At 52.2% G+C, this 17,133-nt stretch overlaps 1 protein-coding gene across 1 annotated transcript in view; it reads left to right on the top strand.

Annotated features, from left to right (window-relative positions):
* The window catches only part of POMGNT2 (protein O-linked mannose N-acetylglucosaminyltransferase 2 (beta 1,4-)), a 33,340-nt gene extending 17,031 nt beyond the window's left edge, over positions 1–16,309 (top strand). The window contains exon 2 of the mRNA XM_022553846.3: positions 14,006–16,309. Within this exon, the coding sequence (XP_022409554.1) occupies positions 14,111–15,853 (1,743 nt within the window). The 5' untranslated portion in view covers positions 14,006–14,110 and the 3' untranslated portion in view covers positions 15,854–16,309. The remainder of the gene's footprint in view (positions 1–14,005) is intronic.
* The last annotated feature ends 824 nt before the right edge of the window (positions 16,310–17,133 follow it).

Below are 17,133 nucleotides of genomic sequence, written 5' to 3'. Positions count from 1 at the left end.
TCTTCACAGTTCTCAAAGTCCACCTGTGACCGGGGGCAGCCTCCAGTGTTACAGCAGGGGGTCTTGGACCGCCTGGAGAGGAGGCAGGATCCTGCAGCCTGGCTGAGTGTGCCTCCTCTCCAGGTCTAAGGTTAGCCGAGGCTGGAGGGTGGAGCCTTAGGAAGAGGCAGCCAAAACGAGCCCTGTGGCCCCCAGAGGCTCTCATCACTGGACCACAGGGCTGGGGAAGGGTGTAATCTGGGTGAGACCCAGAAGCCTGGTTTTGAGAAGAAATGCTCTTGTCTGGGGGCTGGGAGGAGTCCTGGAGCCACGTACTTCTTCTGGGCCTGATGTCTGCTTTGGGGAGGGGTTCGCCTGCGAGCTGTGGGTGTGAGGAGAGCCAGCACCCTCCTCTTTTCTTTTCGGCTGCTGTGAGAGTTCCCACTGCCTCTCAAGACCTTTTATAAAATAAAGAGTTGGAGCAAATAATTTCTAAGGGCTCTTTTAGCTATAAAAAGTGGTGGTGGTAATTCTATATAGGTGGATTAACCCTGTCAGCACAGCACCGGGGCAGGTGGGATAATTGTCACCCCACTGTGCTCTCCAGACCTTCCTTGGGGTGAGAGAACGGCCACAGCTCCCTGAGCCACCTGCCATCGCCGGGAATCTCTCTGCCTGGCCGGGTGGGGAGTGGTTACACAAGAGAAGCCTTGGTTGCTAAGTTACAGTTGAGGGCCTGTGGGTCTGCATCCACACCTGCTCTGCCATTGAGTGATAAAAGCTTGTCGCTCTGAGGCCTACCCTGCTTCTCCATCACCAATTGTACCTCTGAGTCTGAAGCACTGTGGACCCTGGAGTCAGACACAGCTTTGAATTCTGGTGCTCCTGCTTGAGCTGCAGGACCTAGAGGAAAGTACTTAACCCCACGAAGCTTTAGTTTTTCATATTAAAAGAAAATGGAGATAATACGAGTACTTGGATTTTGTATCAGATGTGCACACCCGCAGGCCCGCAGACGGAAGGTAGGTCTCCTGAGAAATGAACTCCTGAGCAGAGAAAGGCTGGACTGCTTCTCTGGCTCATCTGATACACGGCTTTTGTGAGGCTTAAGTGAAAAGGGTCAGAGAAAGGGCTTAGAACAGTGCGTGGCACATAGTAGGTGCTCGGTAAAGTAAGATGGTGGTAGCATTAACGTCCACCCCCTGCCCAGAGGCCAGCATCCTCTTTTCCTGACGTGTTCAGAAGAGCTATCGATCATTCCATGTTGTCTGCCTCCCCTGGGTACATACTCAGGGCCCAGGCTCTATCAGGGAATCACACCTTTCACTCTGCCAGTGGTGATGACCATCGGTATGGTCTTAATGCTAAGAGTTGTCTCCTTTCTCCACTTGTAATTTTTTTTTTTTTTTTTTTGCAGTACGCGGGCCTCTCACTGTTGTGGCCTCTCCCGTTGCGGAGCACAGGCTCCGGACGCGCAGGCTCAGCGGCCATGGCTCACGGGCCCAGCCGCTCCGTGGCATGTGGGATCTTCCCAGACCAGGGCACGAACCCGTGTCCCCTGCATCGGCAGGCGGACTCCCAACCGCTGCGCCACCAGGGAAGCCCTCCTTTCTCCACTTTTAAAAGCTTAACAGAGGGCCCATTCCTGGCTGGGCAGTGCGTACTCAGCCCTGGGCCAGGCTTCAGGGAGCGGTTGGGGACCTGGTCTGCTGTACTGTCACTATTACTGTTGTCCCCAGTACAGACCCTTGGGTCCGGTTGTTTTAGACACACCCATGACGAGACACATCACAGGGTCCTTCAGTAGTGGGGGGTTTGTGACAGGAATCATGGCACATCCTGGGGGGGCTTCAGGGATTACCACCATTATGCTGGGTCCCAGAGCTTCCAAGAGGGATGTACAGTGGCCACTGTGAGGAGCCAGAGAAGCAGTCCATCCTTTCTCTGCTCAGGAGTTCATTTCTCAGGAGACCTACCTTCTGTCTGCGGGCCTGTGGGTGTGCACATCTGATACAAGCGCCACCACTGGATCTGACCTCTTCAGGGTCTCCCACCAGTGGCTGCTTTAGACCCAGGCTCCACTCGCATCCATTTAGCTGTGGCCTAGAGACCTGGGCTGGTTTTTTGCCACTTCAGCATTATAAGTGATGCAGCTTGTGTGGGAAGGTGTTGGTTGGGGAACCTTTTCTCAAAAGGGGCTTAGAGTATGGCAGCCTTCTTAGGGTGCCCCAGAATATAGGCTTATGCATTGTCTTAGCAGAGGCTGGAAACAGGATTTACTAGCGTTTATTGAAGGGGAGGGTTGTCCTTGGTTGTTTACCCTGGGTTGGACAGAAATGCCCTGCTGGGTATTTAGAAGCAGGGAATTGCAGAATTGTGGAGTGTTAGAAAAACCTCAGAGGAGTTCTTCTTAAAATTGAGTGCACACTAGAATCACCTGGAAGATTTTTTTTAAAAAACACAGGTTCCTGAATCACCCTTCAGAGATTCTGGTTCCGCAGGTCTGGAGGGGGCCCCAGATTCTGCATTTCTCATATCCCAGGTGATGCTGATACTGCTTTGGGGGACCCCATGTCCAGCCCCCGCCAGCCTCACAGGTTGACCTCGGTTTACTGGACCACTGCCCAGCAGGGGAGAGTACAAAGTAGCCGATCCCTCAATGTTAGAACAGCTCTAACGCTTAGAGAAGCCTCTTCCTGCCTCCCACGCTGGAATCCCCTCCCTGTGACTGCCCCTGCAGGCCTTACTTTACTGCCCTGGAGCGGCCCACACCAACGTGCTAGGTGCAGAGTGGCAGCCAGCTGCTGGGAATTACAGGTACCTGAAGTCCGCCCTTCAGCCTGGGGCCTGGGTTGCACATGTCACCGTCATGCACATGTGTCCACTCTGTTAGAGAGGGGTGCAGCCCCCGCTCTGGAGCAGCCTCACCCTTGCTGCACAGCCCCTCAGGTGTTTGAAGAATGCCCAGGGTCCAGGGGCTTCTCTTCCGCAAGGAAGGGGCCCTACTCCTTTGAGCATCCTACACAGGATGGGGTTTCTGGATCCTTCCTGATCCTGGCTGCCCCACTGGACGTTTCCCAGAAGGACTCACATGGAATAGTCTCATATTAACAATTAAGCATGTAGACTCTGATTCCTGACAGGTTGTATCCTCAGTCTACTCATGAGGAAACACCAGACAAGCCCAAACTGAGGGACATACTAGAAAATATCTGACTCTATTAAAAATTGTCAAGGTCATAAAAGGGAAGGAAAGACTCAGAAGCTGCCCAGAATAGGGGAGACTAGAGAGACATGCCACCTGCCCGCTGGGCTTCACCCTGGTTTGGATTCTGTACTACAGAATAGAGACCACGGATTCATAACAATATCATATCAATATTAATTTCCCGATTTTGCGTGATATGAGAGAATGTTCTCATTCTTAGGAAATAGATGCTGAAGTGTTAGGGGTTAAAGGGGCAAGACATCTTCAGCTCATTTTTTAAATTTTTTGGCTGCGTTGGGTCTTTGTTGCTACGCGCGGGTTTTTCTCTAGTTGTGGCGAGCGGGGGCTACTCTTCGTTGCGGTGTGCGGGCTTCTCATTGCGGTGGCTCCTCTTGCTGGGAGCACGGACTCTAGGCGCGCGGGCTTCAGTAGTTGTGGCTCACGGGCTCTAGAGCACAGGCTCAGTAGTTGTGATGGACAGGCTTAGTTGCTCCGCGGCATGTGGGATCTTCTCAGACCAGGGCTCGAACCTGTGTCCCCTGCATTGGCAGGCGGATTCTCCACCACTGCGCCACCAGGGAAGTCCCTCCGGCTTATTATTAAACAGTTCAGAAAAAGAGAAAGAGAGAATGGTAAAACGAATGTGTCAAATTAGCAGTTGTTGGATCTGGGTAAGGATGTAGGAGAGCTCTTTGTATTATACCTACAACTTTTTGTAAGTCTGGGATTATTTCCAGATAAAAGGAAAACAGATAACAGAGATGACAGACCCTGTAGCCACCCTGACTGCGTTAGAGTCTCAGTGCTGCTTCCTGGGTGAGCTTGGGCAGGTTTCTAACCTCTTTGCCCTTTGGTTCTACCATCTATAACATGACCATCATCATGTAGATTGGAGAACCTGGCACCTAGTGACTGGTCAGTGGATGTTGGCTCTGATATGATGATGAAGGAGGTGGTGGAGGTGGTGGTGGTGATGGTGGTGATGAAAGGGAGGAGTTGAGGGTGACACCTTGGTGATGAGGCCAAAGGAAAACCCAAGCCGAGGCCTGTCACCTCTCTCCACACACTAATGCTGGGCTCCAGGCTCCCTGGGTTTTTGGCAGGGACTGCTGTGACCTGGACACTGCACGGCTTCCCCCTGCAGAGGGCTTCGCCAGTGGTCACCTGAGCCCAGGGGCCTCCACTGGGTGAAACACAGGTCTCCTGGCAGCTTCACGCCCTGCCCTCTCCTGGCACTGGCCACAGTTGCCCCGCAGCCTGAGCGCCCCACTGTCTTATAAAGACAGTGCCCTTTCAGCTGTGCATGACTTCGGGCCTGGCCGTCACTGCCCTGGGTTGGGAGAGGAGTCTCTGCCTTGGTGGCCTCATGACTTTCTTGGTGGGCAGATGTGAGAACTGGGCACAGTGATGTCTGCTGTGGCTGGAGGTTTGTAGCAGTCACTGTCAGCAGGGATGTGTGGACACCTAACAGGGATACTCATCTTAGCCCCCAGACCACCAAAACACCTCCAACACCTTGCTCAGAACTCCCTCACCCTTCAGGCAGCTTCCGTGGGTGGCCTCAGGCCCCACCAGCACCATTTCCTGTCAGGCACACTTCTTCGTTCTTCTTGGTGAATGTTTTGTGCCTCTTGTAGTGAGTGGCCTTCTGACCCTCTTGATGAATTCAGTCTTCTTACATTGGACCTGAGGGCCCAAATGGATCTGTGTACACACTGGGGACTGTGCATTTCCTGTAAGAATTATTTTTATTTGAATTTGCAGTTTCAGTAGAAAACCTGATGCAGGCGTGTTCTGTGTCACCTGGGTGAGCATCACAGGAGAGACTCACACGATTCTGTTCTCTGTTGCATCCCTGTTTGTGACCACATTGGTGTGTAGTAGTGCTTACCTGTTTTGCCAGAAAGGGCCAACACGGACAGCTCTAACTTGCAAGTGACCCATGGGTGCCAAGCAAAAGCCAGGTGGTGACACAGCAGGCTGTGCGAGCGAGGGTTTCCGCGTCGGTGGTAGGCTGGGCTCACTTCCGTCTCTTCAGCTGTCCCGCCTGTGCTGAGCGCCGTGGAGCCCTGGCTGTCCTCAGCAAAGCCTGCCACCGCGTATCATACCGGAGTCACACAGACTGGAACTCTCTTGCTCCTCTGCCCGCCCCCACCCCAAGGAGTTCCATCCCCTTTAATTGATAAGGAAGTAGAGTCACTGTCTTTAGCTTGACCCAGGATTAATGTCCGCAGCTTTGCCTTGGTTCGCCTGTTGTACTAAAGCAAGGAGTTATTATCCATGTTAAATTAACTTTTTAGTCTAAGCATGGGAACTCTTAACTGAATGTTAAATATGCCCGGTCAATTAAATGTTAGGCTTGACAAGGAGTACTCAGAGGCTGCCATCATTTTGCCAGAGGGTAAATGCTTTTGGCAGAAAACCTGATGTCTTGTCCGTGTTTCTTCAGGTTTGTCAATAGCATTGGATGGAGATCTAACTTTGGAGCCCATAGAAGCATGATGTTAGGAGTACCAGTTCTACACACTGCTTCTGGTAACAATAAATAGGAAGGGGAGGGCGCAGGGGGAGAGATCATTATGAGGGTGTTTGAGTTATTAGAACTTGTTTGCTTTTCCTAACTCACAATGTGTGAGACACATCAGTGCAGGACAGAAAGCTTCCATAATTCAGCACTAGTAATTCAGGCTGCATTTGGGATAAAAGCATTTTTTTTCAATAAATGACAAAATAAGAATTCTATGATTTTCAGTCGGGAGTATGAACAACCCTTAAAAGTAAGATTGTTATACTATTAATATAAAACCTTCTGCAGGCGCAGTTGCCACCCCACATCTTGCCGTGGGCACTGCTGGTCTTCTGAGCCTGGGCCTGGCAGGTGCTGGCAGTCCCAGCTCCCCCCATCCCCACAGCCCTGCTTCTGGGGGAGTGGCCGGTGAACAGCGGCTGGTCCTGGTAGTTGGGAACCCAGTGCAGCTGGCGAGGCCAGCAGGAGAGGGCTTCACTTTAGACCAGAGCTTACATCCTTGGTCCCATTATACCAGCAACAATAAGGCCAGCAGCCCCAGCCCTTGGGCCTGCCTGTCATCTTCACTCAAGTTGAATAGTTGCCAGAAATTACAAATTAGGACATTTCACATTTTAAATGGATTTCTGGCTTCTCTGGAAAAACCAGAAGGGTAGTGTTACAGACTGAACTGTGTCCTTGCGAATTCATGGTGGAAGTCCTAAACCCCAATGTGACTATATTTGGAGAGAGGACCTTTAAGGAGGTAATTAAAGTTAAGTGAGGTCATAAGGGTGGGGCCCTAATCCAATAGGACTGGTGTCCTAATAACAAGAAGCAGAGAGACTAGAGATCTCTTTCCCTCCAGCACACACAAAGAGGCCATGTGAGCACACAGTGAGAAGGTGGCCGTCTGCAAGCCATGGAGAGAGGCCTCAGGAGAAACCAAACCTGTCGGCACCTTGATCTGGGACTTCTAGCCTCCACTACTGTGAGAAAATAAATTTCTCTTGCTTAAGTCACCCAGTCTGTAGTACTTGGTTATGGCAGCCGGAGCAGACTAATACTAGTAGGTACCACCGGGCCACTTTCCTGCCAGGCCCTCATCAGCTTGAACTTTAACCTTGGCGTTTGGTCTCCGGGTCACACTGCTTGCTCCTGGCTTCACTTTCCCCATTGGCTCTTGGCCTTAGTAAGCATGTGACTCTGTACCCCCCGCTCTAGGCCTAGAATTCCTGGGGCTTTTACTCCTGATCAGATGCCAGGGCCCTTGTGAATGGCTTTTCTGTGCCTGTGTCTGGAGCCGGGCAGGGCGCCCCAGGAGGGGATCATGGAAAGGAGGATTTCCTGTCTGGGGGAATCTGATAGTAGGTATCTGGTCTAGGAGCTGAGTAAAGCAGGTTTTGGGGGGTGAATTGGCAGTATCCTCTATCTGCCTCAGTTTCTCGAGGGCTGTTTTAAGCATGTTTTTAACCCCTTATTTCTTTTTCCCCTTTCTTTTGAAAAATATTCTTGTTTGTTTGTTTTTTTTTGTTTTTTTTAGCTTGAACCCGTTCTTCTATTTATTGACTTGTCAGCAAAATTAAAGAAACAATAGCTAAATAAACATCTTATATCTACCAAACTTAAGTAGAGTACATTTCTGATGAAAATATTTTAACACTAAAAATATACCATTGAAAAACATTCTTGCTCTATCATTCTTTGCCCTGGCTAAGCCAGTAAGCTCTTTGTGCCCCATATCCATTGGGTCCTAAATGTGGAGCCCGAGGTAGAGGAAGCAGACAATGACAAACGTGGTGACAGTTGAATCTCCCGGACCTCTTTGCCCTGAATGCAGAGAAGATGAGGTCCCAGGGGTGCCTGGGCTGTTAGCGTAGACAGTGCTTATGTGCTCTGTGTTCAAATCCTGACGCCGTTCCATGCAAGCCGAGGGCCTTGGGACACATTACTTAGCTTCTCACCTCTGTGTCCTGATCTGTGCGATGGGGAAAATGTTACTGGTGCTTTGCTAGCTGCTTAGATGTTGGTTTTCCGATTAAATGAGGAAATGCATAAATAGTTTTTAAGTACCCTGCCAGCATAAAATGTTGAGGGTGGCAGAGGTTCTGCATGTTAATTTTGTACTGAAAACTGGCTGCTCAGACCAGGCAGAAGCGTCTTCTAAATTTATGGGGCCATCTTCACAGAGAAAGGAAACAAGTCATTAGGAAGATGGAGCAAAGCTGGGAGATTGTGAGGGTGCTCCCCAGAGCAGTCGGGGGTTCAGCCCTTTTGGGAATTGGTCTGAGGCTATACAGTTTGGTACCTGTTTTCGTTCACTGTTAATTTTAGGAGCCCTAATGGAAATATAATTATGACAGCTGATGTGCTTTGAGGCCTGTTTAGATACTCTACATGCTTTAGCTCGCTTATTCTTACAACACCCCGAGGAGGTTATTCTGCCCATTGTACAGATGAGGCCATTGAGACTTAAGGTGGTGGAGGGACGGACGTGCCAAGATCATAAAGCCAGCTCACATGTGGTCTGAAGGAAGGTGAGCATGAACAAGAGCCTGGGAAGTATTCTTGACCACCACCATTAGGAAGGAGGCTTGAAATCTCCTCTGCTGTCTTGTGTGTGTCCTGACACCTGCACTCGCCCAGACTGAATGCACTTCCGTGGTGTGGGAACGCTGCCAGGGTTCCCAGCTTCCTCAGCAGACTCTTCTCTCATCCACCTGACGATGCTCTTCCTCTAGGGAGCCTTTTGGGTGAGACCAGTGGGAAACAGATTTTTAAGCAAAGGCCAAATGAGTGTCTCATCAGGATGACCCAGGAAGTGATCAGAAGTGGGGTCGGGCTGGTCTCACTGGACAAGGAAAGCTTGTCGCCTGTACTGAGGGCCTCTCTGACATCCGTGGGGCAGGAGGAGTGCGTCTAGCGGGGGGGCCCGGCCTCACCCCCAGCAGTGAAGATGCTTCCTCCGTTAGCGCTGCCGAGAACGTGTTCCCTGCCTCTGTGACAGCTGCGCCACGTCAGGTGTTCGCAGCAGCCTCTTGTCCCCTCGGCCACAGGGAGAACCTTGAGGACAGGGGTGTCTTTCTTTCTTTTTTTTTAATGTTTGTATCTCTTGCTCATACCCGCTCTAACTTAGGCTGATGCAGAGCCTCACTCCCGTTTCCTGCATGTTCTCCTCAGTCTTTGGACTCAGGTTCATGGATAGATATAGATAGAAATGGATGGAGATATGGACATATCTTCCTTTGGGTGAGTCAACAGGAAGTTCAGGCTGCCCTGCCCCGCACCCTGCCAGTGCTGTCCCCTGGGGGGAGGAGCACCATGGCTGGCGTCCATCCTGCTTGGCTGCTGGCTGTGCCATAGTGGGAGTTACGTAAGGTCAGTGCCCTGCCTGCCCACCTCTAACCGAGCCTGTTGTCAAGAGACTGAAGGAGGGAATCTCAGGACCTATGTCGTGGACGACTCAAGGGCACAGCTTTCCACCGTGTGCCACAGAACCAGGCCTCAGGAGGGGTTGGGGATCTGTTCAGAGCTTGCCTCCTTGCTGGAAGACAGGTGCTCTGGGCTCGTGCCCTTTGTAAGCCTTGAGGCCTGTTCTGTCTTAGCATGGCCGTCCTCCCCTGGTCTCCCTGCCGCTTACCTCTCCTGGGAGAGGGTCCACTGCTCCAGACCAGGCTTTGGGACAGAGTGGCTTGACAGGTAACTTGAGACAAGAGTGGTCTGCTCATAATAAGTGACAGGCTCCTCCCCTCCTGGGACCCTCAGGCCAGGGAGCAGGTGTGCTGAAGACAGCACCATCCGAGCTATTGATGCCGCACCTTAGAAGTCCAAGAGGGACTGTCTTTTCCATGTAACAAGTTGATGTCCAAAGAACACAGTTCTGTAGTCAGCCCTCGGCACCACGAGCAGAGAAGGTGTCTCCCAGGCCACTGAGTTGGCCCCTTTCATTTGCCTCCTTGCCCCCGGCCACTGGTGCCCTTAATCTGCCTCTGTAACGAGACTCCACTGGGGAAGGCAGCAGGGACACTGCCCTCCTCTTCCAGCAGCCTGGTACCTGGTCCAGAGAAGTTGTATCTCCTCGGCCAGCAGACAGGACTTAGGAGAATCTTGGCTTCTTTAGAGCCAAGGGTGTGATTAATGTACTCTTTGTCTCCATCTGTTATCTTTTGAAAACATTTCTGAGGATTTTGCCTGATCCTTCTTCTGGCATCTGCAGGCTGCTGCAGTGCAATTGGGGGTGGGGGGGGGTGGACAGACACAGAGGGGACACCGTGGGGAACAGGCTGGGAGGACTGCCTGAGTTCTTGTTGGCTTTCTCACTACCACACTTTGGCTATTTCACAGCAGGGCAGAGTACAAGGGCAGCTTTCCATCTGTCTCCACAGGGGCAAAATACAATAATATCTGCGTTAATTAACATTCCCCCAGAAGCAGATTCTGAGACAAGGATTCAAGTGCAAGTAGATTGCTTGCACTTGATCGCAATACACATGAACAGGGCAGTGGGGAAATGAGACAGGGTGGGGGAGAAGGCCAGTTCCCACTGCGGGCAACTGTGTAATCCACTTAATCTGTTAGGAGTTCTGGGAGCCAGTGTAGGACACGCCTTGGGCCATCTCATGTGGGGGGGATGGGATTGGGGGATTTACGTGACCGTTCCCATCAGATGTTGGCGCAGCCCGCTTGGCCCGTAAGTGGTAAAGTTAGAAGCCCAGGCAATCTGAACTCAGGGCCCCATGCTTTAACCACCATGCTGTATTTCTAGGGAGATGTTCTGTCCATCCCCAGCAAACCTTTTCTCCCGTTTTCCCTCTTGGAAGGGTAACTGGAGAGCCTGAAGCGTCCATGAGAGGTCCACATGGGCGAGTCTGTATTTGTCCTGCCTTCTGTCAGCACCATTCCGGCAGGGCCTGGGGTGGGTGGAGGACTTACCATCTGATTAGAAGCCGTCCTTCCCATTCCCTAGGCCCTAAGGCTGGTCTCTGCCCAGTTGCCTGTGGGCGCCGCGAGGCCGCTACCCCCATGTTCCCAGGTTCCCATAAGCTTTGCCCCAAGGCCCGCAAGCTCAGTGACTTAACTGGGATTGGCTGCTGCACACACATCCCCCGGGTCCTCCTGCCTGCCTGTGGCCCCTGCTCCGCCTCTCCACCTGCTGCCAAGCCTGCCTTTCACCACAAGGACACCTGGGCGAGGGGCAGGTAGCAGAATGCTCACTAGAGAGGCGGTGAGTACCTGGGGGCCCAGATGTCTGCTCAGGTTGGAGGTGGGTCTCTCCTCATTTCCTGGGGGTCTTGCTTTCTGATGTTCCCCGGGTGTGTGTTTTAGCTTTAGCTGCTGTTGGAAGCCGTTCTTGTCTACGGTCAGAGCAAAACGTGCGTCAGCTCATGCCGCGCCCATCTGCCTCCCATCTCTCCAGGGAAAGCTTTATTTTATTTTATTATTTTTTCTGAGCATTAATTTATTACTCATCCACTATCCAGTATTCTGTCATTTTGTAATAGTGATCTACTTGATGCTTTGTTTCCTTTTTAACTTTTTCATATGCAAAATGTCAAACAAACTCAAAAGGGATCAAAAAAAGACCCCATCATCATATCTTCAGCTGCCAGTATCCTGCCATCTTATTCCATCTCTCTCCATGCCTTTTCTGCTGGAGTATTTTAGAATGAACCACATACATGTTATTTTACCTATAAATACTTATGTCCTCTTGTTTCTTAAGTTATCTGATTTTTAATAACTTTTTATTTTGAAATAATTTGAGACTTACATCAGAGTTACAAGAAACGCTTCACTCAGCTTCCCCTAATGTTAACATCTTACACGACCACAGTATAAGTATCAAAACCAGGAAATTAACACAGGCTTGATGCTGTACCATGAACCTTATTCAGATTCTGCCATTGTCCTACTAATGTCCTCTTTCTGGCCCAGGAGCCCACATTGCATTTAGTTGTCTTGTCTCCTCATTGTCGTCCAATCTGGGACCTCCTCAGTCTTCCCTTGTCTTTTATGACTTTAACTCTTGAAGAGCCCTGGTCAGGTGTTTTGTAGAATATCCCTCAATTTGGGTTTAATGCTTTCTTTATTAACTAATCTGTAGACCATATTCAGAGCTAGAACTGGAACTAGAACCAAGTTTTCCCCATTTAGAAATATAGATTGCAGTTATGTAGTTTGGGCAAGAAGGCTCCAGAAATGAGGTACCCTTCTCAGCACATCCTATCAAGGGGTACACGATGTCAGTATATTATTACTGGTGATGTTAATGTTGATTATTTGGTTCAGGGGATGTCTGCCAAGCTTCTCTGCTGTAAAATGTCTATTTTTACCTTGGTCATTAATATGTATCTCATAGGGAGATACTTGGAGACTATGCAGATTTCCTGTTTCTCATCATACTTTCACCCACTAATTTTAGCATCCATCAGTGGATCTTGCCTGAAACAGTTATTGCTGTGATGTTTGCCAAATGGTGATTTTCTTTTTCCATCATTGCTTCTACATTTATCAACTGGAATTCTGTAAGGGAGATCTGTCTCTTCTCCCCTATTTGGGTACACCAGGTTTTCTCTCTCGAGCCGCCTTGGTACTGTCTGTACCACGGTGGTGGTAAGGATAGTTGGTTCCCGTGGCAGGACCATAGGACACTGGTCGGAAATTGTCAGCTCTCAGCAATTTAACGTGGTTCAACCTTATAGCAAAGTAGTTCTTAGCTGGTGAGGCTGGGTGGAGAATTTCTAGATGGGGACACATATTTGGGAAAGTATATGCAGCAATATTATTTTACATATTACAGATATAGATATAAAATACGAACTTCAGAAAGTAAAAGTTGATGAAATCCTGTTGTCTTGGGGAGCAGATATTACAGAAGAGAGTCTTGTGTGTGAGAGATTCTTGGGGGAAGGGGATGCTGGACTTTACAGGTCAGTTTGAGGCATGAAAGAGTTTCTCTGTATTATTAGTGGGTGCATGGGTTTGAAAAGACTGAGAAACGCTGACTGATGCTTAAACAGATTTCTCAGCTACAGGGTTTCTGGGCTTATAGAGACCCTGCCCTAGAGATGAACAGGGCTGACTGAAGGTGCAGTGAAAAGCCAGCTAAGAAGGCAGCTGCCCCTGCCCTGTTCTCTCACCCCATGGCTGGTGTCAGGTGTTACCCGTGCTGTTCCTGGGAGGCCCGAGGGTGAGATTCTTCGATCGTTTGAACAGTCCTGGGCCTCAGAGCAGGTATGATACCCTTCCTGGTGGTATGGAAAAAATGGGAGCAAATGCCCACAGCTCAGCCAGGCCTCCCTGTAGGTGTGTGTATGTGGGACAGGAAGTTTAACCCTTTGGAGGTTTTGCCTCAATATACAAAACCATTGTCAGTCGTGATATTCAGACACAGTTCTCTTAGTGGAGCACTGAGGGGACAAGTTTCTACCCATCTTTTCATGGAGATCTAAAAACCAGCAGGCGTGATTTCCAAACAGGAGCTTTAAGCAAGAGCAGATGTTCCCTATCTCCCCCATGCATGTGTGCCATGTGTCCTGAGAAGGGGCATGCGGGGTCCTGGTGTGCAGCCTGGGAACTGCGCTCACAAGCCTTCTGTGCCATATGTGCCCATGGTAAGGTGAAGTCCTTACCTTGCAGTACCAGGAATGTCGGGTCCTTAATGGGGATTTTCCCTGAGGCCCCTTGTCACAGGTACCTTTGCTGGTTGTCTTTTGCTGCAGCAGTGCTTCATAACAAACAGCCCCAGAATTTCAGTGACCTACAATAAGAAGCACTTATTCAGCTCACGTGTCTCTGTGTTGCCTGGTCTTGGCTGGGTTTGACCGGTGGCTCTGATGATCTTGGCTGGACTCAATTACAAATCTGGGGGTCAGCTGAGCCAGACTGAGCATGGCTGGAGCAGCCGTGCTCCACACACAGATCTCTTCTCCTGGGACCAGGAAGTTAGGCTGAACACATTCTTCTCATGGCAACATCCTAAGTATAAAGAGGGCAAAACAGTCACACAAGCGCTTTTCAAGCCTCTGATATGTTCTGTCTGCTAACATCTCATTGGCCAAAGCAAGTTATGTGGCCAAGCCCAAAGTCCAGGTGCAGGGATGTATATTCCCCCATGGAAGCAGCAGGGGAGGGAGGGGAGTGAATATTTTTGAACAACGGTCTAGCCTACCGTGTCTTCAAATGTGCAGAGCGACGCAAGGATCCAGTGCCGTAGCAGAGCCCAGCGCAATGCCTGGCGCAGAGCGGGCGATCGGGGTGACTCCAGACATACAGTGCAGACACCTTTTCCTTTTCCTTCTCTCCTCCCGCAGGCCTCTGCTGGTCCTCCGGGTGCCTGCAGGGATGGGTAAAGCCTGCCAGGCCCGAGGTGCTTTCCAGAGGCCGTCGTCTCACTAGGGCCTCGCTGTGGCGCTAGGATGCACCTCTCGGCGGTGCTCAACGCCCTCCTGGTGTCGGTGCTGGCAGCCGTGTTGTGGAAGCACGTGAGGCTGCGCGAGCACGCGGCTTCCCTGGAGGAGGAGCTGGCCCTCGGCAGCCGAGCCCCGGAGCCCGCCCCCGCGATGCGGATCGACTACGCGAAGGCCCTGCAGATCCTGACGGAGGGTGGCACGCACATGGTGTGCACCGGCCGCACGCACACCGACCGCCTCTGCCGCTTCAAGTGGCTCTGCTACTCCAGCGAGGCCGAGGAGTTCATCTTCTTCCACGGCAACGCCTCCGTGATGCTGCCCAGCCTGGGCTCCCGGCGCTTCCAGCCGGCCCTGCTCGACCTGTCCACCGTGGAGGACCACAACACCCAGTACTTCAACTTCGTGGAGCTGCCGGCCGCCGCCCTGCGCTTCATGCCCAAGCCGGCGTTCGTGCCTGACGTGGCCCTCATCGCCAACCGCTTCAACCCCGACAACCTCATGCACGTCTTCCACGACGACCTGCTGCCCCTCTTCTACACCCTGCGGCAGTTCCCCGGCCTGGCCCGCGAGGCCCGGCTCTTCTTCATGGAGGGCTGGGGCGAGGGCGCCCACTTTGACCTCTACAAGCTGCTCAGCCCCAAGCAGCCCCTCCTGCGGGCGCAGCTGAAGGCCCTGGGCCGGCTGCTCTGCTTCTCCCATGCCTTCGTGGGCCTCTCCAAGATCACCACCTGGTACCAGTACGGCTTCGTCCAGCCCCAGGGCCCGAAGGCCAACATCCTCGTCTCGGGCAACGAGATCCGGCAGTTTGCCAGGTTCCTGACGGAAAAGCTGAACGTGAGCCATGCAGGCAGCCCCCTGGGCGAGGAGTACCTCCTGGTCTTCACCCGCACCCACAACAGACTCATCCTGAATGAGGCAGAGCTGCTGCTGGCACTGGCCCAGGAGTTTCAGATGAAGACCGTGACGGTGTCCCTGGAGGACCACGCCTTCGCAGACGTGGTGCGGCTGGTCAGCAACGCCTCCATGCTAGTCAGCATGCACGGGGCCCAGCTGGTCACTGCCCTCTTCCTGCCCCGCGGGGCAGCCGTGGTGGAGCTCTTTCCCTACGCCGTCAACCCTGACCACTACACCCCCTATAAGACACTGGCCACGCTGCCCGGCATGGACCTCCAGTACGTAGCCTGGCGGAACACGTTGCCAGAGAACACGGTCACGCACCCAGAGCGGCCCTGGGACCAGGGGGGCATCACCCACCTAGACCGGGCCGAGCAGGCCCGGATCCTGCAAAGCCGGGAGGTCCCGCGGCACCTCTGTTGCCGGAACCCTGAGTGGCTCTTCCGAATCTACCAGGACACCAAGGTGGACATCCCGTCGCTCATCCAAACCATACGGCGCGTGGTGAAGGGCCGGCCGGGGCCGAGGAAGCAGAAGTGGACGGTCAGTTTGTACCCCGGCAAGGTGCGGGAGGCGCGGTGCCAGGCGTCGGTGCAGGGCGCCTCCGAGGCCCGCCTCACCGTCTCCTGGCAGATCCCGTGGAACCTCAAGTACCTGAAGGTGAGGGAGGTGAAGTACGAGGTGTGGCTCCAGGAGCAGGGGGAGAACACCTACGTGCCTTACATCCTGGCCCTGCAGAACCACACCTTCACCGAGAACATCAAGCCCTTCACTACCTACCTGGTGTGGGTCCGCTGCATCTTCAACAAGACCCTCCAGGGACCCTTTGCAGACGTGCTGGTGTGCAACACGTAGCGAGCGGTCCGGCCAGGCCTTGGGAGGGTGGATACTCAGGCTTGGTGTCCCTGGGCCCGCCAGCTCCCAGGGGTGGCTTCTGGGAATTATTTATTTATTGAGCAGGCCTGTGCCTCGGGTCATCTTGTTGCATCGGAGGTGTGGGGTTCTCAGCGCGCCTCTTTGCACAGGTGTGATGGCACCTCCCCACCCGTTTCTCTCATCCTGAGCATCCATACCCTGGAGAAGGTCCTTGAGGGGAGGAGGAAGAGGAGAGTAAGAATCCCAAAGAACCTGTTTGGCTAAGTGATCATGCTGTTTCCTACGCATCTTTCTGGTTGGTGTTGGGTTTCTGGAAACTGCTAGTAATTGTGGTCGTTTGGGTGGGTGGTACATCAGCTTCCGTCATCATGAAATTCACCTGTAGCCCCATGAAGTGTGTGTTTGGAACATTGATTAAATGATCATAAACATCTCGGTCAAGTCTTTTATTGGACGGTGGGAAGGGGGGCTCGTAGTCAATACCTAGATGCCCTTTCATCCGGATTATCAGCCAAGCAGATGTGGCAAAGGGGAAGGCATCGAGGCCTGGGAAGCAAGGCAGGCTGGCTGGATTTCATCCCGATGAGGGATGAGTATCCCATTTCCACCTGTGTGGGATGAAAGCCTGGAAGTAGGTGGGAGAGGGCTGCGGGGAGGAAGATCGGTGTCTGCCAGAGTCCGCTTAGGCTTCACTACACGTTCAGACACATGAGACTGTGGTACACACGCCCGGCGTCGGATTCATTTAGAAGGACGTAACACAAGATGCTCAGAAAGCCAGCACGGCTGCATCAAGTGACTTCTTCCACAGGAGGAGTCCTCGCACCAGTCCAGGGGCCATTCTATTACCCTCTTCCCCAAGTCATTGCTCAAGGGTAAGGAGATGGCACCCGCATTGGTAGTTGTGGGGGCCACTTTGGCTTAGAAGCCCCATAGGAACCATTATCTTCTAAACAGCCCATAGTCAAGTAAGTTCCCAGGGTCCCGCGAGGAACCTGCCTGGTTATAGGAGTTCTCACACTCAGGGAAGCCTCGGCTCCGGTGTCCTACCAGATAGTTAATTCAGGCTCCTTCCAGTCCAGATCAGAGGTCCACCCGACATTGAACCTTTATCCGGCTTCCATGGCAACAGAGCTAGAAAATTAACTCACGATCAAATTCATCCTCAGAGAAGGAGAAAGAAAGAGTTTTAGCCTTTTCTTCACAGGCAGATGGTGATGCAGGTCTGACTCCTGCGGAGAGAAGAAAAGGGGGCCTTG

Source organism: Delphinapterus leucas, chromosome 10, assembly GCF_059928025.1.
Source record: "Delphinapterus leucas isolate spDelLeu-1000000601 "Yukka" chromosome 10, BTC_Dleu_Yukka2, whole genome shotgun sequence".
Taxonomy (NCBI): Eukaryota; Metazoa; Chordata; class Mammalia; order Artiodactyla; family Monodontidae; genus Delphinapterus; species Delphinapterus leucas.
This window is presented reverse-complemented; position numbering and strand designations above follow the sequence as displayed.